Below are 25,355 nucleotides of genomic sequence, written 5' to 3'. Positions count from 1 at the left end.
CCAACTTCCACCCCACCCTCAAATTAACCCAGCCTACTTCTGACACCTCCCTCCCCTTTCTCGATCTCTCTGTCTCTATCTATGGAGACAGCTTATTTATTTGAACCATAGAACCATAGAACATTACAGCACAGAAACAGGCCTTTTGGTCCTTCTTGGCTGTGCTGAACCATTTTTCTGCCTAGTCCCATGGACCTGCACCTGGGCCATATCCCTCCAAACCCCTCTCATCCATATACCTGTCCATGTTTTTCTTAAATGTCAAAAGTGAGCCCGCATTCACCACTTCATCTGGCAGCTCATTCCACACTCCCACCACACTCTGCGTGAAGAAGTCCCCCCCTAATTTTCCCTTTAAACTTTTCCCCCTTCACCTTTAACCCATGACCTCTGGGTTTTTTTCTCCCCTGGCCTCAGTGGAAAAAGCCTGCTTGCATTCACTCTATCTATACCCATCATAATCATATACACCTCTATCAAAACACCCCTCATTCTCCTACACTCCAGGGAATAAAGTCCTAACCTATTCAACCTTTCTCTGTAACTCAGTTTCTCAAGTCCCGGCAACATCCTTGTAAACCTTCTCTGCACTCTTTCAACCTTATTAATATCCTTCCTGTAATTAGGTGACCAAAACTGCACACAATACTCCAAATTCAGCCTCACCAATGTCTTATACAACCTCACCATTACATTCCAACTCTTATACTCAATACTTTGATTTTTGCAACAATACATAGAAGTACCGACTAGAGATGGGGCAGTGTTGGATCTCCCGTTAGGGAATGCGATAGGTCAGCTGACAGATGTATGTGTTGGGGAGCACTTTGGGTCCAGTGATCACAATAGCATTAGCTTCAATATAATTACGGAGAAGGACAGGACAGGACCTAGAGTTGAGATTTTTGATTGGAGAAAGGCTAACTTTGAGGAGATGCGAACGGATTTAGAGAGAGTGGATTGGGTCAAGTTGTTTTACGGGAAGGATGTAATAGAAAAATGGAGGTCATTTAAGGGTGAAATTATGAGGGTACAGAATCTTTATGTTCCTGTTAGGTTGAAAGGAAAGGTTAAAGGTTTGAAAGCACCATGGTTTTCAAGGGATATTAGAAATTTGGTTCTGAAAAAGAGGGATGTCTACCATAGCTATAGGCAGCATGGAGTAAAGGAATTGCTCGAGGAATATAAAGAATGTAAAAGGAATCTTAAGAAAGAGATTAGAAAAGCTAAAAGAAGATACGAGGTTGGTTTGGCAAATAAGTTTAAATGAAATCCGAAAGGTTTCTACAGTTATATTAAAAGCAAGAGGATAGTGAGGGATAAAATTGGCCCCTTAGAGAATCAGAGTGGTCAGCTATGTGTGGAGCCGAGGGAGATGGGAGAGATTTTGAACGATTTCTTCTCTTCGGTATTCACTAAGGAGAAGGATATTGAATTGTGTAAGGTGTGGGAAACAAGTAAGGAAGTTATGGAACCTATGACAATTAAAGAGGTGGAAGTACAGGCGCTTTTAAGAAATTTAAAAGTGGATAAATCTCCGGGTCCTGACAGGATATTCCCCAGGACCTTGAGGGAAGTTTGTGTAGAAATAGCAGGAGCTCTGACGGAGATCTTTAAGATGTCATTAGAAACGTGGATTGTGCCGGAGGATTGGCGTATTGCTCTTGTGGTTCCATTGTTTAAAAAGGGTTCTAGAAGTAAGCCTAGCAATTATAGACCTGTCAGTTTGACATCAGTGGTGGGTAAATTAATGGAAAGTATTCTTAGAAATAGTATTAATAATTGTCTGGATAGACAGGATCTGATTAGGAGTAGCCAGCATGGATTTGTGCGTGGAAGGTCATGTTTGACAAACCTTATTGAATTTTTTGAAGAAGTTACGAGGAATGTTGACCAGGTTAAGGCAGTGGATGTAGTCTACATGGACTTCAGCAAAGCCTTTGACAAAGTTCCACATGGAAGGTTAGTTAAGAAGGTTCAGTCGTTAGGTATTAATGCTGGAGTAATAAAATGGATTCAACAGTGGCTAGATGGGAGATGCCAGAGAGTAGTGGTGGATAATTGTTTATCGGGATGGAGGCCGGTGACTAGCGGGGTGCCTCAGGGATCTGTTTTGGGCCCAATGTTGTTTGTAATATACATAAATGATCTGGATGATGGGGTGGTAAATTGGATTAGTAAGTATGCCGATGATACTAAGGTAGGAGGTGTTGTGGATAATAAGGTGGGTTTTCAAAGCTTGCAGGGAGATTTATGCCGGTTAGAAGAATGGGCTGAACGTTGGCAGATGAAGTTTAATGCTGAGAAGTGTGAGGTTCTACATTTTGGCAGGAATAATCCAAATAGAACATACAGGGTAAATGGTAGGGCATTGAGGAATGCAGAGGAACAGAGAGATCTAGGAATAACAGTGCATAGTTTCCTGAAGGTGGAGTCTCATGTAGATAGGGTGGTGAAGAAGGCTTTTGGAACGCTGGCCTTTATAAATCAAAGCATTGAGTACAGAAGTTGGGATGTAATGTTAAAATTGTACAAGGCATTGGTAAGGCCAAATTTGGAATATTGTATGCAGTTCTGGTCACCGAATTATAGGAAAGATATCAATAAATTAGAGAGAGTGCAGAGACGATTTACTAGGATGTTACCTGGGTTTCAGCACTTAAGTTACAGAGAAAGGTTGAACAAGTTAGGTCTCTATTCATTGGAGCATAGAAGGTTGAGGGGGGATTTGATCGAGGTATTTAAAATTTTGAGAGGGATAGATAGAGTTGACATGAATAGGCTGTTTCCATTGAGAGTAGGGGAGATTCAAACGAGAGGACATGATTTGAGAGTTAGGGGGCAGAAGTTTAAGGGAAGCATGAGGGGGTATTTCTTTACTCAGAGAGTGATAGCTGTGTAGAATGAGCTTCCTGTAGAAGTAGTAGAGGCCAGTTCAGTTGTGTCATTTAAGGTAAAATTGGATAGGTATATGGACAGGAAAGGAGTGCAGGGTTATGGGCTGAGTGCGGGTAGGTGGGACTAGGTGAGATTAAGAGTTCGGCACGGACTAGGAGGGCCGAGATGGCCTGTTTCTGTGCTGTGATTGTTATATGGTTATAAAGGCCAATGTACCAAAAGCTCTCTTTACAACGCTATCTACTTGTGACACCACTTTTAGGGAATTATGTATCTGTACTCCCAGATCCCTCTGTTCTACTGCACTCCTCAGTGTCCTACCATTTACCTTGTATGTTTGGTTTGACCTTCTGAAGTGCAATACCTCACACTTGTCCGCATTAAACTCCATCTGCCATTTTTCTGCCCATTCCTCCAACTGGTCCAAATCCCTCTCAAGCTTTGAAAACTTTCCTCACTGTCCAGTACATTTCCAATCTTTGTATCATCAGCAAATTTGCTGATCCAATTTACCACATTATCATCCAGATCATTGATATAGATGACAAATAACAATGGACCCAGCATTGATCCCTGTGGCACACCACTGGTCACAGGCCTCCACTCAGAGAAGCAATCCTCCACTACCACTCTCTGGCTCCTCCCATTGAGCCAATGTCTAATCCAGTTTACTACCTCACCATGTATACCTAGCGACTGAATCTTCCTAACTAACCTCCCTTGCTGGACCTTGTCAAAGTCCTTACTGAAGTCCATGTATACAACATCCACTGCCTTCCCTTCATCCACTTTCCTGGTAACTTCATCAAAAAACTCTAACAGATTGGTTAAACATGACTTACCATGTACAAAGCCATGCTGACTGTTTCTAATAAATCCCTGTCTATCCAAATACTTGTAGATCCTATCTCTTAGTATTCCTTCCAATAATTTACCTACTACCGATGTCAAACTTACCGACCTATCATTTCCCGGCTTACTTTTTGAGCCTTTTTAAAACAACAGAACTACATGAGCTATCCTCCAATCCTCCAGCTCCTGACCCATGGATATCGACATTTTAAATATTTCTGCCAGGGCCCCTGCAGCTTCAACACTAGTCTCCCTCAAGGTCCGAGGGAATACCCTGTCAGGTCCTGGGGATTAATCTACTCTGATTTGCCTCAAGACAGCAAGCACCTCCTCCTCTTTAATCTGTATAAGTTCCAAGACCTCCCTACTTGTTTGCCTTGTTTCCATAGACTCCATTCCAGTTTCCTTAGTAAATACAGATGCAAAAAACCCATTTAATATCTCTCCCATTTCTTTTGGTTCCATACATAGCTGACCACTCTGATCTTCAAGAGGTCCAATTTTATCCCTTACTATCCTTTTGCTCTTAACATACTTGCAGAAGCTCTTAGGATTATCCTTCACACTGACTGCCAAAGCAACCTCATGTCTTTCTTTAGCCCTCCTGATTTCTTTCTTAAGTATTTTCTTACTCTTCTTATACTCCTCAAGCATCTTATTTCCCCCCTGTTGCCCATACATGTTATACATCTCTCTCTTCTTCTTTATCAGAGTTCCAATATCCCTCAAGAACTAAGGTTCCTTAATCTTATTCATTTTGCCTTTAACCCTGACAGGAACGTACAAACTCTGCACTCTCAAAATTTCTCCTCTGAAGGCCTCCCACTTACCAATCACATCCTTGCCAGAAAACAACCTGTCCCAATCTACACTTTTTAGATCCTTTCTCATTTCTTCAAATTTGGCCTTTTTCCAGTTTAGATCTTCAACCTGAGGACCAGATCTATCTTTATCCATGATCAAGTTGAAACTAATGATGTTATGATCACTGGAACCAAAGTGTTCCCCTACACACACTTCTATCACCTGCCCTCTCATTCCCTAATAGGAGATCTAATATTGCATCCTCCCTAGTTGGTACATCTATATATTGATTTAGAAAACTTTCCTGAACACATTTCACAAACTCTAACCCGTCTAGACCTTTAACAGTATGGGAGTTCCAATCAATATGTGGAAAATCAAAATCCCCTACAATCACAACTTTCTGTCTCCTGCAGTTGTCTGCTATCTCTCTGCAAATTTGCTCCTCCAATTCTCGCTGACTATTGAGTAGTCTATAGTACAATCCTATTAATGTGGTCATACCTTTCCTGTTTCTCAGCTCCACCCATACGGCCTCAGTAGACAAGCCCTCTAATCTTTCCTGCTGAAGCACTGCTGTAATATTTTCCCTGACTAGCAAAGCCACCACCCCTCCACCCTTCATCCCTCTGCCTCTATCATGTCTGAAACATCGGAACCCTGGAACATTGAGCTGCCAGTCCTGCCCCTCTTGTAGCCAAGTTTCAGTAATGGCTATGATGTCATAATTCCACATGTCAATCCAGGCCCTCAGCTCATCTGCCTTTCCCACAATACTTGCATTGAAATATACACACCTCAGAAGATTGTTACCACCACACACAACCTTACTATTTATGACTTTGCATGAACTACTAATATCATTTATTTTTACCCCCATTCCACTATCTACTCTGGCACTCTGGTTCCCATCCCCCTGCAAATCTTGTTTAAACCCTCCCCAATAACACTAGCAAACCTCCCTGCAAGTATATTGGTCCCCTTGTAGTTTAGGTGTAACCCGTCTCTCTTGTACAGGTCCTGCCCCAGAAGAGGTCCCAATGATCTAGAAATCTGAAACCCTGCCCCCTACACCAGTTTCTCAGCCACGTGTTCATCTGCCAGAGCATCCTACTTTTACCCTCACTAGCACGTGGCACAGGCAGCAATCCGGAGATTACTACCCTCGAGGTCCTGTTTTTCAACTTCCTACCAAGCTCTCTGTACTCACTCTTCAGGACCTCCTGACTCTTTCTACCTATGTCATTGGTACCGATGTGTACCACGACATCTGGCTGATCACCCCTCCCACTTAAGAATGCTGTGCACGCAATCAGAGACATCCCTGACCCTGGCACCCGGGAGGCAACAAACCATCTGGGAGTCTCTGTCACGACCACAGAATCTCCTGTCTGTACCCCTGACTATGGAGTCACCTATCACTACCGCTCTCCTCTTCTTCCTCCCTCCCTTCTGCACTGCAGAACCAGACTCAGTGCAAGAGCTCCAGCTGCCGCAGCTTGTCCCAGGTAAGCCAACCCCCCCCCCAACAGTATCTAAATCGGTATACTTGTTGTTGAGGGGAATGGCCACGGGGGAGCCCTGCACTACCTGCCCTTTCCTCTTCCCTCGCCTGACGGTAACCCAATTACCTGTGCCCTGTTCCTTAGGTGTAACTACCTCCCAGAAGCTACTATCTATAAACTGCTCAGTCTCCTGAATGATCCGGAGGTCATCCAGCTCCTGCTCCAGTTCCCTAACGCAGTCCGTTAGGAGCTGCAGCTGGATGCACTTCTTGCAGGTATCGTTGTCAGGGACACCGGAGGTCTCCCTGACTTCCCACATCCTGCAAGAGGAGCATTCCAACATCCTGCCTGGCATATTCTCTAGTCTGAACAAAAAAAAGAAGAAAAACAGAGACTTACCGGAACCTACCCTCGCCTCTGCCTGATTGATTTATAAAGGCCAATGTACCAAAAGCTCTCTTTACTATCCTATCTACCAGTGATGCCACTTTTAGGGAATTATGTATCTGTATTCCCAGATCCTTCTATTCTGAGGCTGTTCACTCTGATCCTAGCCCACTATAGGAAACATCCTGTCCACATCCACTCTGTCTAGGCCTTACGGTATTCAACAGGCTTCAGTGAGATCCCCTCTCATTCTTTTAAATTCCAACCCAGAGCCATCAAACATTTCTCATATAATAATCCTTTCATTCCTGGGACCATTCTCATAAAGCTCCTCTGGACCTTCCAATGCCAGCAGATCCTTTCTTAGATACTTGCACCCCAAAGTTCTTCTCTTCTACAACACTCACCAGGGCTCCACCATTCACAGTGAAGGTCTACACAAAGTACACTGCAGATGCTGTGCTCAAATCAAGACGTACAAAAAAGCTGGATGAACTCAGCAGGTCGGGCAGCATCCATTGAAAGGAGCAGTCAACGTTTCCGGTCGAGACCCTTCGTCAGGACCAGGAAGGTCAGTGAAGACCTTCGTCAGGACCAGGAAGGTCAGTGAAGACCTTCGTCAGGACCAGGAAGGTCAGTGAAGACCTTCGTCAGGACCAGGAAGGTCAGTGAAGACCTTCGTCGGACCAGGAAGGTCAGTGAAGACCTTCGTCGGACCAGGAAGGTCAGTGAAGACCTTCGTCAGGACCAGGAAGGTCAGTGAAGACCTTCGTCAGACCAGGAAGGTCAGTGAAGACCTTCGTCGGACCAGGAAGGTCAGTGAAGACCTTCGTCAGGACCAGGAAGGTCAGTGAAGACCTTCGTCGGACCAGGAAGGTCAGTGAAGACCTTCGTCGGACCAGGAAGGTCAGTGAAGACCTTCGTCGGACCAGGAGGGTCAGTGAAGACCTTCGTCAGGACCAGGAAGGTCAGTGAGGACCTTCGTCGGACCAGGAAGGTCAGTGAAGACCTTCGTCGGACCAGGAAGGTCTAACCTGGATTAAAATTAGTTCTGCCACTTATAAAATGATTAAAATAATTATGTATTCCTAATTTCCTCAAGTAAAAAAAAAATCACTTATGTGTAGGTAGTTCACCAAAGTTTTCTAATAAAGTTCACTGTTTTGCTCTTCAGATGCTGCCTGACCTGCTGGATATTTCCAGTGTTTCCTGTTGTTCTGTCTGGGTAGCCTCCAAGCTTATGGCATGAAGATCGAGTTATCAACTTCTGGTAATTGTTACCCCATTCCCCTTCTTCTTCTATTCCTCACTCTATAGTCTTACCTTTTCTCCTCACCTGCCCTTCTTGCCTTTCTCCAATGGTCCATTCTCTTCTCCAAACAGATCAATTCTTCTGCAACCCTTTGCCTTTTCCACCATTCACCTCCCATCTTCTTACTTCATCCCGCTCCCCCACCCACCTGGCTTCACCAATTGCCTTCTACCTTGCTCTCCTTCTGCTCCACTCACTCTCTTACTCTGGCATCTTCCCCCTCCCTTTCCAGTCCTGATGAAAGGTGTTGGCCAGAACGTCAACTGTTTATTCATTCCCGTAGATGCTATCTGACCTGCTGAGTTCCTCCGGTGTTTTATGTGTGTTTTCTATTTCAGCTTTCCAACATCTACAGAATATAGCTTTTATTTTGTTCCTATGTTTGTCGAGTTGAATAAATACGTACATTCTGGGGTCGTCCATTCCTTCTTCCAGTGGCCATGGTACCAGATGAGAAATCTCATCTCCTTTCAATAAAGAAGAAAGACAATGTAGCAGAATCCCTTTCAGGTGTGTGTAGTCAACCCTAGAGCTACAAAACATTTCAATATAATATTCGATAAATCAGAACAATGAACAGTACAGCATAGGAACAGGCCCTGCAGCCTTCTATGTTGTGCTGAACAAATTAAATTAGTTATAAAAAGGCTAACTAAATTAATCCTCTCTGTCCATATCCTTCCAGTTTCCTCACACTTGTGTGCCTAGCTAACCATCTCTTAAAAGTCTCTAATGTATTTGACTCTACCCAGGCAGTGCATTCCAGGCATCGATCACTCTCTGTGTAAAAAACTTGCCTCTCACATCTCCTTTAAAATTACCCCCTCTCACCTTAAATGCATGACCTCTGGTACTAGACAGTTCAACCCTCAGAAATGATATTGTTTATCTACTCTGTCTATGCCTCTCATAATCTTATAAACCTCTATCAGATCTTCCCTCAGCCTCTGCCACTCCAGAGTAAACAACCCAGGTTTGTCCAACCTCTCATTATAGCACCATGTCTTCTAATTCAGGCAGCATCCTGGTAAACCTCTTCTGGACTCTCTCCAAAACCTCAACATCCTTCCTATAATGGGGTGACTGGAACTGTATGCAATACTCTAGATGCAGTCTAACTAGAGTTTTATAAAGCTGCAACATAACTTCCTGACTTTTGAACTCATTGCCTTGACTAATAAAGGCAAGCACGCCATATGCCTTCTCTACCATCCTATCAAGTTGGTTTCCGGTCCACATCCATAAATCCCTGAAAGTTGCTGCGCAAGTTGACAGGATGGTTATGTTACGAGACACTCCCATCCACACCAGCTTCCGGGATTCAGACGCTCTAACTTTCTGGAGTATGGAAAGCTGGCGCAGCCCCTTTAAGAGTTCAGGACCGTCCCGCTAAATGGCAAGCATGTTCTGTGCGCCAAGAATTGATTAAAGAGCACCTGAAGTGAGGTTTGGTGCTCAATCGTAAGCCTAACTAGGACTATCATCTAGCTTTTGTGCTCAGTTCTCGATCCAGTTTAATACCGTGTCTCAATCCTTGCTTTGTTACTCCAGCAACCTTGCCAAGGACTGTCATCTCAAAGCGTATGGAGTGTTGGCCTTCAGTAGTCACTGAACTGAGTTCAAGAGCCATGAGGTAAAGCTGCAGCTCTACAGAACTGAAACGTCAGCACACAGAGTGCAGGTAGAGAGGCTTGTCAAGTGGTGAAAGAACAACAACCTGGCTCTCAGAGTGGACTACTAAAGAGGTGATTGTGGACTTGGAAGGCACAGGTCAATCACTCTCCCATGCTCATCAATGGCTCTGCCTTGGAGAGAATGAAGAACATAAAGTTCCTTGCTGTGCACATCGCAGATGATCTCACCTGGGCCAACAATATCTCCTCATTAGTCTAGCAGGCACAGCAGCTTCTACACTTTTGGAGGAGATTGAGTCGTGCAGGTCTGCCTGCCCCATCTTAACAACGTTTTACAGGAGCACCGTCAAGAGTGTCCTGTCTGGCTGCATCATTGTGCTGTATGGAAGCTGCAAGGCTTCGGGCCACAAAACCCCGCAGAGCACAGTAAAAACTGCCGAGAGGGTCACCAGGGTCACCCTTGCCCCTACTTACAAGGAGCATTGTAGTTGAAGGGCCCAAAGCATTGTTGAGGATCCCTACCACTCATCCCGCAATCTCTTTGACCCACTGCCATGAGCAAGGAGATACAGGAGCATCATCAGGACTAGGACTGCCTGACTGGGTAACAGCTTCTTCCCTCAGGCTGGGAGACTAATGAATACCCTGCAAACCGAGGTCTCGTCACCGGGATAGTAAGCTGTTTACTGTTCAGTTGTACTGTGTACTACATGCGTTTTGAATTATTCTTCATTAACTTATAGTATAATATTTTGGTCTACGTGCTGTATGTGATATATATAACGTGAGAGCGTCATAGTCCAGAGAAACATTGTTTCGTTGGGTTGTATATATGTATTGTGGGTGACCGTGGTCCAGAGGAATGTTGTTTCGTTGGGTTGTATATATGTATTGTGGGTGACCGTGGTCCGGAGGAACGTTGTTTCATTGGGTTGTATATATGTATTGTGGGTGACCGTGGTCCGGAGGAATGTTGTTTCGTTTGGTTGTATATATGTATTGTGGGTGACCGTGGTCCAGAGGAACGTTGTTTCGTTGGGTTGTATATATGTATTGTGGGTGACCGTGGTCCAGAGGAACGTTGTTTCGTTGGGTTGTATATATGTATTGTGGGTGACCGTGATCCGGAGGAACGTTGTTTCGTTGGGTTGTATATATGTATTGTGGGTAACCATGGTCCAGAGGAACGTTGTTTCGTTGGGTTGTATATATGTATTGAGGGTGCAGTGTGGTCCAGAGGAACAATGTTTCATTTGGTTGTATATAAGTATTGTAGGTGACCGTGGTCCAGAGGAACGTTGTTTCGTTGGGTTGTATATATGTATTGTGGGTGACCGTGGTCTGGAGAAACATTGTTTCATTGGGTTGTATATATGTATTGTGGGTGCAGTGTGGTCCAGAGGAACAATGTTTCATTTGGTTGTATATAAGTATTGTAGGTGACCGTGGTCCAGAGGAACGTTGTTTCATTGGGTTGTATGTATGTATTGTGGGTGACCGTGGTCCAGAGGAATGTTGTTTCGTTGGGTTGTATATAAGTACTGTAGGTGACCGTGGTCCGGAGCAACATTTGGTTGTATATACATACAGTCAGATGACAATAAACTTGACATTGAACTTGACCTAAACTTAAACTTGGAGTTCATTTGGGTTGCTTCTTATAGGAAGAATGTGGAAGCTTTAAAAAGGGTGCAGAGAAGATTTGCCAAGATGCTGACTGGATTAGAGAGCATGTCTTATGAGCAAAGGTTGAATAAGCTTTGAGTTTTCTCTTTGGAGCGCAGCAGAATGAGAATTGACTTGCCAGAGGTGTACAAGATGTTAAGAGGCATAGATCGAGTGGACAGCCAGAGATTTTTTCCAAGGGAAGAAATGGCTAATAGAAGGAGGCATAATGTTAAGGCAATTGGAGGAAAGTATAGGAGGATGTCAGAAGTAGGATTTTTACATTGAGAGTGCTGGATGCATGGGACACACTGCCAGAGGCAGTGGTGGAGACAAATACATTAGGGGTATTTAAGGGACTCCTAGATAGTCAAATGGATGATAGAAAAATGGAGAGCTATGTGGGTGGAAAGGGTTAGATTAACCTTAGAGTAGGTTAAAAGATCAGCACAACATTGTGGGCCGAAGGGCCTGTGCAGTGCTATAGTGTTCTCTGTTCTAAGTTACAGAAATTTACCAATAGGGATATTAATGGCTCATCCTATGACTAGGCAGTACTTTACTTCTACATTCCATGCAGTAGAACAGTTGTTAAAACAAAAAATCTAATTAAGAATCAACACAAAATTATTATCTATGGAAAATTTGTTCAACAGACCTAAGCAAGTCTTGGAACTTAGAACAAAGAACACTGTGCTCTACTGTTCCAAGTACTAAAGTTCTAAATTCCTGACTTACTGAACAAGAGCTAAGAGCAGGACTGTGATTTTTATCTGGCACTGTTTGAAGGAGTGAGCTTGTGGGGTACTTGAAGCAGTAGAAGTCAGTTAGGACAACTGGTGAAGGGTAAAGTGCTCCAGTAGGTGACATCTAGTCCCTTAATGTTCAAGACCGTGACATCAGAAAGATGTGCTGACTTCCTTCATAAATCTCCAGGGCAGGTACTCAACTTTGAGTGCATGTCAGTTCACCCATACAATCTCTCAGCATCAGCTACTTGCAATTTAGAAAAATCTGAGTAGCTATTCCCTTAATTTTCCTCATTCCAGGGAGAAATCCAGCAGTTAACACACACCTAACTGTGTCTTTTGTATTCCACTTACCCTCTGTCGATTGAAGTCTGGGATTTTCTCTCAGATTCAAAGATGCTTTTTCATCTGATGGCCTGTGAGTTCAGTAACAAAGAGCGAAATAACAGAAAATTCAGACAGTTAATATCAGACAGTCATAGAATAAGTTCAGGCCTATTGCCCACAATGTTATGCCAACTTACATATATCTACTTCATGATAAATCCAGCCCTTCCCTCTGACTCAGCCCATATGCTCTATTTTTCTTACATCCATGTGCCTTTCTAAGAGCTTTCTAAATGTCTCTAATGAATCTGCCTCTACACCACTCGTGTTCCTTCCAGGCACCCACCACTCTCAGTGTAAAAACCTACCCTGGAAATTTCTCTATACTTTCCTCCAACCACCTCTGCTATTGGCCATTTTGCAAAAAGATGGGGAACTCTGGTGAAATTTTCTTCACCTGAAAAAATGTGAGAATGTGGAGTCAGTATTCACCACCTGGAGCCATCAGAGATGTGTCCTGGCCAGAGACAACCATGATCCAGCCTCTTAGCAGTCATGATAGAAAATGGGCAGCCCCTACAGTGCAACATGGTGGGCACCAGCCAGCAGCAACCTCGTCCTAATGTTTATTTTCATCTAAGTATGTTTATTGGAACTTTATATTATTATAGTACTACATCAAAATCACAGACAGTAAGGGTGTCTAAAACACTATAAATTAAAATATTCTCATTCCTATCCAGGACAATAAAATGTCGACTCTTTCTTCTTTACCATTGATGGTGCCTGACCTGCTGAGTTGCTCCAACATTTTGTGTGATTTCCAGCTTCTGCAGAATCTCCTGCGTTTAGGATGATAATTATCCCCTGTGGCGCCCAATGGTCCCAAAACACCTTCACAGTACCCATGGACAGTGTGTCCTCTTTCTAAGGTTACCCAGGCATGCACTTATCCCAGGATATTGTTAGGCAGTCAGCCTGGGCTGAACCATCCACTGCCCACCTCCTAGCTAATTTGATTCAAGATTCAAGATTTTTTAATGTCATTTCCAGTTCAGAAGTGTAAAGGAGAATGAAATAATTGTTACTCCAGATCTGATGTAGCCCAAAAAAAACCACAAATAGGTAAAGATCACAATAAAAAACACAATGAAAATAAATAAATAAGATAGCTTATATACGTAGATAGACTGTGTCCATAAAGTGATGCTAGTCTATACATAAGGTGACTGACAGGAAATGATAAAGTAGTGGTGTTTGGGGGTGTGGAGGGCTGGGTTAGGTGGTGGAGGTGTTGATCAGCCTCACTGCTTGGGGAAAGGGACTGTTTTTGAGTCTGGTGGTCCTGGTGTGGAACCTATATAGCCTCCTCCCTGATGGGAGTGGGGCAAACAGTCCATGAGCAGGGTGGGGGGGGGGGGGAATCCCTGCATGATGTTACTGGGTTTTTACAGCACCTTTCTGTATATCTGTCCTTGGTGCTGGGTAGGCTGGGGCCGGAGATGTGCTGGGCAGTTATATCTACCCGTTGTAGAGCTTTTCTGTCTGCCGCAGTGCAGTTTCCGTACCAAACACTGATGCAGCTTGCTAGGATGCTCTCTACTGCACATCTGCAGAATGACACGAATATAGATGTACAAAGTCCAACTCTCTTCACCCTCCTCAGAAAGTAAAGGCATTGGCAAGCTCTCTTGACTGTTTAAAGTGGGTTTTAGGAACATGAGAGGCTGTGTTTGAAACTGGAGAAAGCCTACTGGGACATCCCCCCCTCCCCACAACTGGATGACCACATGTAAATGGGTTGGGGCTAAAATGCAGTGAGAAATGGAGCAGCAACCCCCACACGTGTTCAAGTAAGGGCTGCGGGCTGCGGACTCACACACCCCATGACCATATGGTCTCTTCTAGACTGTAGAAGCAGCAGTCGGCTGGGTGGAGCAGCAACACCTCACAGACTCTATCAGTAGCCTCCAACCTGATGGCATGAACATCAGTTTCTCCAACCTCTGGTAATTTTTTTCCTCCCCCTTCCTCCATTCCCCACTATGGCCTCTTACTTCTTCTCCTCACTTGCCTATCACCCACCCCCTCCAATTCCACTCTTCCTTCCCACTTTCCCATGGTCCACTTGCCTCTCTTATCAGATTCCTTCTTCTTCTGCTTTTAAATTTTCCACCTATCACCCCCCCCCCAGCTTCTTACTTCATCCCCACACACCCATCTGTCACCTTCCAGCTTGTCCTCTTTCCCCCTCTTACTCTGGCTTCTTCCCCCTTCCTTTCCAGTCCTGATGAAGGGTCACGGCCCAGAACATTGACTGTTAACACTCTCCATAGATGCTGCCTGACCTGCTGAGTTCCTCCAGCAGTTTGTGTGTGTGATGCTCTGGATTTCCAGCGTCTGCAGAATCTCTTGTGTTTATCATAGGCAGCTGAGGGATCCATGCACAAGGTAAAGAATTTGTTGCAGCACCCTCCACCCCAGGTCCCCAATGTACAAGCAAAGGACACGCAGAAAAAGGACCCTCCTCACTCCCAGGTGGAAGGACCAACTGCCCTGGCATGTCAGGACAGTAAACAAGGGTAGGAAGGGGATGGTGTGAAACAGTAGCTCAGAGTGGTACCTCCTACCTGCATCTCTGAACGGGACAGCAGGTGTTGCTGTGACACAGCTCAAGGTGTATGAGACCAGTTCCCGGATTAGATTCCAGAGCCTGAGGCCAATGTGCAGAGGCAGGCTCAGCCAGAATCGCTCTACACACCCAGGCCACACCAACTGTGGTGAACTACATATACCTGTCTGGACACGCCCCCCTACTGACTGCTCCTGTGGCTCCTCCCACAGACCCCTGTATAAAGGCGATGGGAGGCACTGCTCCTCCCTCAGTCTCTAGGATGTTGTGTGACGGTCTCTTGCTGCTGACAGTGCTTTCTTCCAGCTAATAAAAGCCTATCTCTTGCCTCACGTCTCCGAGAGTTATTGACGGTGCATCACCAACGTCAATACAGTTGGAAAGGGGTGGGCCATTCTCTCAGCCGGGACACTGCCCACCGTCAGCAGACAGAAGTATTGGTCAGAGGCAACCACGTTACTAGATCCTGATAAAGCTGGGCACCTGCCACAGAGTAACATGGCTGTTGCCCACCCATGTCTCTTCAGAGAAAGTATGTCACCAACATGTGCCACGTGGGAGGATACTTGGCATACAGGAATCTCTGCAGGGTCCCGAGACAGACACCCACCAGCCATGTACGTACACACGCAATGTACTGGGATCCTGACGTTTTGAGAATACTAGACCCCTTCTGCTTCCTGCCAGTGTAATCTCCCTCAAAAGTGTACTGTGAATGAGTTGAGGTCACTAGAATTGGAGATGAACACATCATCGCAACTCATCACCAGCACCAGCCTACCTGCCACCAAAAACGTACATACAGAAAGGTGCCAGGAAAAGGCCGGTAACATCATGGAGGATCCTACACACTCTGTTTGTCCCACCCCCATCAGCAGGGAGTTGTGGTAAAGCAAGACCTTTGAAGTAAGACCACTGGAGATTCCTCTGCTTTTCTGGAAAGGTCTTCTTAAATCAGGGGGATGCCGGAGAAACATGAAATAACAAAAGAATGGGAAACATACCCATAAATCACGGCTCAATTGTCTTCACTAAATTCAAAATATCATCAGCTGTCTGCTCAAAATTTTAACACCTCTATCATCATTACTAATTTCAAAATATTATCAATTATCACTTGAAGTTTCATTTGACTTTTAACATCTTTATTGTCTTTACTAACTTCAGAACATCAACAGCTGTCTGCTTGAAGTTTTGATAGACTTTAACACCTCTGTTGTGAATGGTGATTGATCTTGCGAGTAAGGAATTCAAAGTTCATAGTTCAAAGGTTCATTTATTATCAAAGTATACAACTCTAAGATTCTCCTTCTCCAGATAGTCACAAAACCAAGAAAGAAAAAGGATGGCAACACAGTCATCAACCCCCAAACCCTTCTTCCCGCACAAAATGTAAGAATAGATATCCCCTCCCCACTCGAAAAACAAACAAAAATGCAGCAAGAACATTGACCCCTGCCATACCCCCCTCTCCCCACACAAATTCCACAAGAACATCAACGACCCCCCCCCCAAAATCCACGCCCCACACAAAAAAAACAAGGAAGAATGGGTGGAAAACACAGAATATAGAAGAACTTTGACTGAAAACATACAAACATTTACAATTTACAGTGATCAATATCCACACCTGATAAGCCAATTCTAGGTAAAAACAGCAGTTTTCTGCTCATACTTCAGAACAGTGTGGGTGACAGGGCACAAGTAAAATGAAAAGGAACGTTTGAGCCACAAGAGTGAGTGTGTACTGGCCCCAGTAATTTTATTATCAGTCATGACCGCTACAGTGAACTGTGAACAAGTTTCAACCTCCTGGGAGTGCGTATCTCACACAACCCCTCATGGCCCCAGAACACATTCTACACAATCAGGAAAGCTCAGCAAATCCTCTACTTTCTGAGGAGGCTGAAGGGTCCTCACTCACTGCTCAGCACGGAAGCTGCTCTGTGGCAGACAGGAAGGCCCTACAACAGGTAGTCAAAACTGCCCAACGCATCACCGGCATCAGCCTACCTGCTGTAAAGGATGTATGTACCGAAAGGTGCCACAAAGATGACAATAATATCATGAAAGATCCCACCCACCCTGCTTATGGACTGTTTGTTCCACTTCCATCAGAGACAAGGCTACATAGCATCCACACCAGGACCACCAAACTCCAAAACAGTTACTTTCCTCAAGCAGTGAGGCTGATCAACACCTCCACCCATTAACACACCCCTCCACACCCCCAACCACCATTACTTTATCATTTCCTGTCAGTCACCTTATGTACCAACACTCCTGTGCATAGTGTCACTTCTTGTGTGTTACCCTGAAATAAATTTTTCTATTGCATTTATATTTATTGTGTTTTTGTGTTTTCATTATTATTGTTTTCTTTATCATATTGTGTTTTTTGTGTTGCATCAGATCCAGAATAACAATTATTTTGCTCCCCATTACATGTGTGTACTGGAAATGACATTAAACAATCTTGAACCCAAGACATTGTCATTTAGGGCTGTGAATACCTCCCATTGTACCGTAACTCACACCCAATAGCAATTTCAGATTTCTGTTCTAAGGACTCTGGTTTGCAACATTACCCATCCTGAGTGCAATTTGCGATCCATCTTCTCATTGTTAAATGGAAGCTCCCTCGGTCGACAGCAACGCCTTTTCGCTCTGGGTCCAACATGTTATGCAGCACCTGTAGCCTGCCGTCTGTACCTTGTCCTGTCACCTCCCGTAGATACTGAATGATGGCTGAAGCCGCAACTCTACCTGGCGGATAAAATAAAGTGTCTAATGTGTCTGGTGCTCCTGATGTGGCCTCCTCTACACCAGTGAGACCCAACATAGATTGGGGGACTGCTTTGTCGAGCACACTTGCTCTGTCCACTCCAAAACGCGGGATTTCCTCGTGGATACCATTTTAATTCTGTTTGCCATTCCCATGATGATATGTCAGTCCATGGCCTCTTCTACTGCCAGTACAAGACCACTCTCAGACTGGAGGAGCAGCAGCTCATATTCTGTCTAAGAGGCCTCCAAACCGATGGCATGAACATCAACACGCTAATTTCTTCCACCCCCTCCTTCTTTCATTTTCATCCCCATTCTGGCTCCCCTCTCACCTCATCTATCCTTGGGCTCCCTTTGGTGCCCCTCCCACTTCCCTTTCTCCCATGGTCCACTCTCCTCCCCTGTCAGACTCCTTCTTCTTCAGCACTTTACCTCTTCCCATTGCTTCTCAGCTTCTTATGTCACACCCCTCCCCCAGCACCTACCTTCCCCCTCACCTGGTCTCACCTATCACCTCAGAGCATGTCCTTCCTCCCCTCCCCCACCTTCTTATTCTGACATTTTCCCCCTACCTTTCTAGTCCCAATGAAGGGTCTCCACCTGAAATATTGACTGTTTATTCATTTCCATTGATGCGGCCTGAGCTGCTGAATTCCTCCAGCACTTTGTGTGTGTTACTCTGAAATAAAAGTCTCTAACTGTCCACTCTATCTATGCCTCTTATCCTGTGCACCTCTTTCAAATCAGCTCCCCTCCACCTTCACTCTAAAGAGAAAAGCCCTAACTCACTCAACCTTTCCTCATAAGAGGCACTCTCTAATCCAAGTTTTCCACAGTTTCATTCATTCTGATATTCACTCAACATTCTGGAATTTCTCATCCCACTCCCTACTCCTTGAACTCTACAATGCCCATGTCGATACAGACGGTTTTCATTTAGCACCTCGACTACAACCCCCAGCTCCAAGTGTAATCTGTTAGCTGCAAGGCATCAGACTGCAGACCGTACAGAGCAAACAGTAAAAACTGCCAAGAGGATCACTAGGGTCTCCCTCTCCCCTTATTTGTGACACTTACCAGGAATGTTGCAGATGAAAAGCCTAAAGTTGCTGAAGATCCCTATCACCCATCCCACAATCTCTTTGACCCACTACCGTCAGGAAGGAGCTACAGGACTCAGACTGCCAGACTGGGTAACAGCTTCTTCTCTCAGGCTGTGAGACTAATGAATACCCTGCCACCACCGAGATCTCATCATTATGCCAGTGAGCTGTTTACTGTACTGTTTACCTGTTCCGCACACCACTGCATTCCTTTTTGAATTACATTTTATTAACTTATTTATGGTAATATTTTGTTTTATGTTCTGTGTGTACTATACATTTTGTGGGTACACTGTGGTCTGGGGTAAGGTTGTTTCATTTGGTTGTATATGTACAGTCAGAGACAGACAATAAGCCTGAATGATTTTGGACCTTATCAGGTCCAGCTCTCTCCTTGGTTGTCATCTTACCCTTAATATAGCAATAATCTTGTTTGTAAGTGATATTTTTCACCTCCTAATTTCTATATTAATACCACCCCCAATACCTTTCTACACTCCTGGAGGTCTCCCTCTTTTGGTCATCCATAGCTGCCACAGGTTCCTTTCATATTCTCCACCCACCGTTGATATCTCTTGATGCTCATGATTCCCTTGGACATGCTGCCTCATCCTGATGGGAGCATATTGGCTCTGTACACTCTCTATCCATGTAGAAATCATGTCTAATGAATTCATTAGAATTCTTGTCTAATTTATGTAGACAAGAAAGCTTACCAGTGCCTCTACTTCCTCAGGAGCTTAAAGAGATCTGTTATGTCCCCTTTGACCTTACCAATTTATATCAATGCACCAGCCATTGGAGCAGAATTAGGCCATTCAGTCCATTGAGTCTGCTCTGGCATCCATCATCTGATTTATTATCCCTCTCCTGCCTTCTCCCCATAACCTTTGACACCCTAACTAATCAAGAGATGATCTAGCTCCACTTTAAATAGACCCAATGACTTGACCTCCACATCTGTCGGAGGCAATGAATTCCATAGATTCACCAGCCTCTGGCTAAAGGAATTCCTCATCCTTGTTTTAAATGAACATCCCTTAATTCTGTGGCTGTGCCCTCTGGTCCTAGACTCCCCCACTACAGGAAATATCCTCTCCACATCCACTCTATCTGTGTCCTCTGGTCCTAGACTCCCCCACTACAGGAAACATCCTCTCCACATCCACTCTATCTGTGCCCTCTGGTCCTAGACTCCCCCACTACAGGAAACATCCTCTCCACATCCACTCTATCTGTGCCCTCTGGTCCTAGACTCCCCCACTACAGGAAACATCCTCTCCACATCCACTCTATCTGTGCCCTCTGGTCCTAGACTCCCCCACTACAGGAAACATCCTCTCCACATCCACTCTATCTGTGCCCTCTGGTCCTAGACTCCCCCACTACAGGAAACATCCTCTCCACATCCATTCTATCTAGGCCTTCCAATATCCGATAGGTTTCAATGAAATTGTTCCCCAACTCCGCCCCCTGCCATTCTTCTAAACTCCAGCCAGATGCATCACAGCTTGATACAGCATCTACTCTGCAAGTGACAGCAAGAAACTGCAGAGAGCTGCAGACACACATCAGCACATCATGGGTACCAGTCTCCCATCCATGGACTCTGTCTACAATTCTCATTGCCTCAATAAAGCAGCCAGCAGAACCAAATACCTCAGCTACCCCAGACTCACGATCAGCAAGACCAAGGAACTAATTGTTAACTTCAAAAAGGGCAGGTCAGGAGAAAACACATCAGCCAGAATGTGTGGCTGCCCCTATCACATCCTCAGGATGTGTTGGTAGTTAATGCAAATGATACATTTCACCATATGTAGCGATGTACATGTGATAATTAAGGGAATCTGAATCCTCATTGAGGTGTGAGCAGAGGAAAGGATGAGCAAGTCCTGGGATGTCAAAATCTCAGAGGATCTATCCTTGGTCCAGTACAATCACAAAGAAGGCAAGCCAGTGCCTCTACTTGGTTAAGAATTTAAGAAGATTTGGTATTTCACCAAAGACTCTTACAAATTTCTGAGGAGAGCATTCTGACTGGTTGTAACATGGTCTGGTATGCAGGCTCCACTGCTCAGGGTTGCAAGAGGTTGTAGACTTAGCCAGCTCCATCATGAGCACAACCCATCTCACCAGCATGGACAACTTTAAAAGGAGATGCCCCAAGAAGGCAGCATCCATCACCCAGGAAATGCCCTCTTCTCATTACTACCAAGAGGGAGGAGGTACAGGAGCCTGAAGACACACACTCGACTTTTTAGGAATAGTTACTTCCCCTCCGCCATCAGATTTCTGAATGGATGACAAACCCATGAATACAACCTCAAAACAACTCACACAAAATGCTAGAGGAACTCAGCAGGCCAGGCCTGATGAAGGATCTTGGCCTGAAACATTGACTGTTGACTCTTTTCCATAGATGATGCCTGACTTGCTGAGTTCCTCTAGCAGTCTGTGTGTGTTGGTTTGGATTTCCAGCATCTGCGAATTTTCTCATGTTTGTGGAACACTACCTCACTATTCCCTCAGTTTTATGTCCTTCAAATGTACAGCTGCTGTGAAAAACAGATGTCATGTTATAGACAGCAAGTCAATGGACGGTCACAAGCCTGACTGTGAAAGGAGGAGGACCGAACATGGGAGTAGCAAAGCCATGTGACCATGGACGGTCACAAGCCTGACTGTGAAAGGAGGAGGACCGAACATGGGAGTAGCAAAGCCAACCAGTAAAAACCCAGAGCTACAGAAACACCCACAGAACCTCCAAAGACCTCATCCCTGGGAGGGGAATGGGCTATACCTAGAGACATTTTTTTCTTTATTATTACAGTACAGTGTGGAACAGCCCTTCCAGGCATTTGGCTGTACCACCCAGCAATATCCTGACTTAACCCTAGCCTAACCATGGAGCAATTTACAATGACCAATTAACCTACCAAACGGTAAGTCTTTGGACTGTGGGACGAAACCGGAGCACCCAGAGGAAACCCACACAGTCATGGAGAGACAGTACAAACTCCAGTGGTGGGAATTGAACCTGGGTTGCTGGTACTGTAAAACATTGTGCTAACCACTACACCGGATTCCGGTGAGCTGCTGTCAGTGTTGTATGCCCCAGGCAGAGCAATGGGCTGAAGAAGAAGAAGAAGAAGGCAAGTCAGTGATAGTAAACCAGACTCTGGTTCAGAACTGTGTTATGGAGACTCTACATTACCCGGATGGGGAATTCTTACTTGATTTACAGATACAGTGTGGAGTAGGACCTTCGACACCCTATTTTTAACCGTAGCCTAATCACAAGACAATTTATAACAACCAGTTAACCAACCAACCAGTACATGTTTGGACTGTGGGAAGAAATGGGATCACCCACAGGGACATACATATAAAGCCAGAATTAAAACTCCAAGCTCCAACACTCCCAGCTGTAATAGCATCGCTCTACCCATGGATAACTGTCAATGTAAATGCTGAGAGACCAATTCATGAAGAATACCACGTAATGAACAAACAGAGAGAGGGTGTGTGTGTGTGTGTGTGTGTGTGTGTGTGTGTGTGTGTGTGTGTGTGTGTGTGTGTGTGTGTGTGTGTGTGTGTGTGTGTGTGTGTGTGTGTGTGTGTGTGTGTGTGTGTGTGGAATAATTCACGTAATGAACAAATGGAGAGTTCAGTGCTTACCTGTGCTCTCGGTGTCACAAACCTTAAAGGTGAAGTTGAGTATATCCTCCTCAGAGCAGAGACCAGCCTCGTCGTAACCAGCTTCACCGAAAGCTGTGGTTTCATTGTTACCTGTTGGAGATTTTCTATGGGGTAAAATGCTACACATCCAATCATTCACAAAATGAAATAACACATTCAGTAGCAAGCCATGGCCCCAAACCCCAAATGTTCATTTTCCAATGAATATAATAGCGACATTTAAACTCTTGGACAGGTACATGGATGTAAGAAAAATGAGGGTTTATGACAACACACAGTCCTTACACTTCATTCTCCTCCTTATGTACAGGAAATAACATTAAACAATCTTGATTCTTGAATCGTGGAGCTTGAAAATGCTGGAGGAGCTCAGCAGATCAGGCAGCATCTATGGAAATGAATACACAGTCAATGTTTCAAGCCGAGCCCCTTCACCAGAACTGGAAAGGAAGGGGACAGAAGGTGGGGATTCTTCTGGTTTCTTCCTCCTTTCTTCCCAGTCCTGATGAAGGGTCTTGGCACAAAATGTTGACTGTTTATTCATTTCCATGGATGCTGCCTGACCTGCTGAATTCCTCCAGCATTTTAGGTGCATTGTTCTGGATTTCCAGCATCTGCAGAATCGCTTGTGTTTATGAAGAGTTATGGGCTGTGTAGAAGGAAGGATTAGATAGATCCTGGAGGTACAGGAGCCTTAAGACCCACACCACCAGGTCCAGAACCAGTTATTACCCTACAATCATCAGGCTGCTGAAGCAGAGTGGACAGCTTCACTCTGAATTAATTCTAGACCTACAGTCTCACTTTCAAGGACTCTACAATCCACACTCGGTATTATTTTTTATTTGCACATTTCATCTTCTTTTGGCAATTGGTTGTGTTTTCATTCTCTATTTCTGTAAAATTCAATTATATTTCAGTTTTTCTGTAAATAGATCAAAAACAAGAATCTCAAGCTGTACGTGGTAAAATACTGTTTATGCCCTTTGATAATAAATTTGCTTTGAATTTTGAGAAGGTTTATATAGTCAGCACATCATGTTGGGCCAAAGGTACTGTACTGAGCTGTACAAATCCATGTTCTATGAATTACTCACCCAGATCCCACACATGAAAACAAGCCCTAACACGGCCAGGCCTCTATCTTGCTGCGATAGCTCAACAGACCCAATAAATCCATCAAGATTTCCCCCGCACTCATCCTCTCACACACACACACACACACACACACACACACTCTCTCAAACACACACTTACACACATATGTACATATATGCAGACACACACATGCACAGATACACATACATACACTCATATGTATCACATATATAAACACATACACATGTAAACACACATGCAGACACACGTCTCACACACATACACTCCCGCGCACACACACTCACACACTTCAGATACATAGATACACACATACAGACTCACAGATATGTACGCATACATATACATATACACATATATATGCACACACATGTATACACACAGACACACTCATACACACTCTGTCACACACACTCACAGACACACCCTCTCGCTCTCACTCACACACTTTCATACACACACATACACACTCTCTCACACACACACAAATCAGTGATTAACTAAAATCTCTTCCCTTCACAGCAGAGATCTTTCATTTGTGCTACTTATTATTTTATAAATTGTATTATTTTTACATTTTGCACTTTACTGCTGCCACAAAACAATGAATTTCACAACATATGTCAGTGACAATGAACTTGATTCTGATTCTGAGATGCTCTTGGCCCTACACTGGCAAAGCTAAGAACTACATATAGATCATTGTAAAATCTGCTGGGAGAATCTGCAAGGTCTCCTCCTCTCTGTCTGTGACTCTTGCTGTTAGCATTGCAGACAAAGGGCCCAAAACATAGTTGTGGATACCAACCACCCACCCCACAATCCCTTTGACCCACTGAAGGAGGTACAGGAGCATCAGGACGCGGACGGCCAGACTGGGTAACAGCTGCTTCCCTCAAGCTGAGACTAATAAATACCCTGCCACAACCAAGGTCTCATCACTAGGACAGTGAGCTGTTTACTATTTACCTGTTCTGTGCACTATATGCATTTCGAATGATATCTTACTAGTTTATTTTTGGTAATATTGTGTACTGTGTGTGATATACTGTATGTATTGAGGTCCAGTACAACAATATTTTGTTTGCTTGTAGATATGTACAGTTGGATGACAATAAACTTGAACTTGATCACCAGAGGAGAGTTTACAGACACAAAGCTCAGACCCAACTGCAGTACCGATGGGTGTATCACATACTCTAGGAGAGAGGCTGAGTATTAGCACAGTGAATCCAACACAGGACTAAATGATGTCACTGGTTAGCTGGTGCTGAGTCTGGAGAGAACACAGACAGTGGCTGAGCACATGGGGTTGGGTAAAAATCAGATAGAGGAAAATCCTGAAACAACCAACCAAAGTACAAAAGTTCAAAGTAAAAGTTACTATCAAAGCGCATATATGTTACCAACCTGTGATTCATCTTCTTACAGGCACTTACAGGAAAATGAAAATATAACAGAATTTTGTGAAAATCTACAGATAAACAAAGACTAACAACCAAACTGTGAAAGAAGACCAGTGTGCAAATAAAAAGTAAATAATACTGAGAACACGAGTTGTAAAGAATCTCCTGAAAATAAGTTTTGTGGAATCAGTTCAGAGTTGTGGTGATTGAAGTTATCCAAGCTGGGTCAGTAGCCTGATGGTTGAAGGGCAATAGCTATTTCTGAACCTGGTGGCATAGGACCGAAAGCTCCTTTCTCTCCTGCCCAATGGTATTAGTAAGAATATAGCATTGCTTGGATGGTGGGGGACTTTGGTGCTGTTTTCTTGTGTAAGTGCTCCATGTAAATGTGCTCAATGGTGGGGAGGGCTTTGCCTGTGATGGACCAGGCAGTGTCCACAAAGAAGAGAAATCCAAACAACACACACACACACACA

General features: G+C 44.4%; 1 protein-coding gene across 1 annotated transcript in view; it reads right to left on the bottom strand.

Annotated features, from left to right (window-relative positions):
• Positions 1-25,355, bottom strand: part of mrvi1 (murine retrovirus integration site 1 homolog) — a 619,638-nt gene that overhangs the window by 500,607 nt on the left and 93,676 nt on the right. The window contains exons 3-6 of the mRNA XM_059976243.1: positions 22,337-22,447; positions 17,354-17,531; positions 12,161-12,222; positions 8,165-8,225 (exon numbers count right to left, since the gene is read on the bottom strand). Of these exons, the coding sequence (XP_059832226.1) occupies positions 8,165-8,225; positions 12,161-12,222; positions 17,354-17,531; positions 22,337-22,447 (412 nt within the window). The remainder of the gene's footprint in view (positions 1-8,164; positions 8,226-12,160; positions 12,223-17,353; positions 17,532-22,336; positions 22,448-25,355) is intronic.

This window comes from Hypanus sabinus, chromosome 7 (assembly GCF_030144855.1).
Source record: "Hypanus sabinus isolate sHypSab1 chromosome 7, sHypSab1.hap1, whole genome shotgun sequence".
NCBI lineage: Eukaryota > Metazoa > Chordata > Chondrichthyes > Myliobatiformes > Dasyatidae > Hypanus > Hypanus sabinus.
The sequence above is the reverse complement of the archived record's forward strand: the minus strand, read 5'-3'. Positions and strand labels throughout refer to the sequence as shown.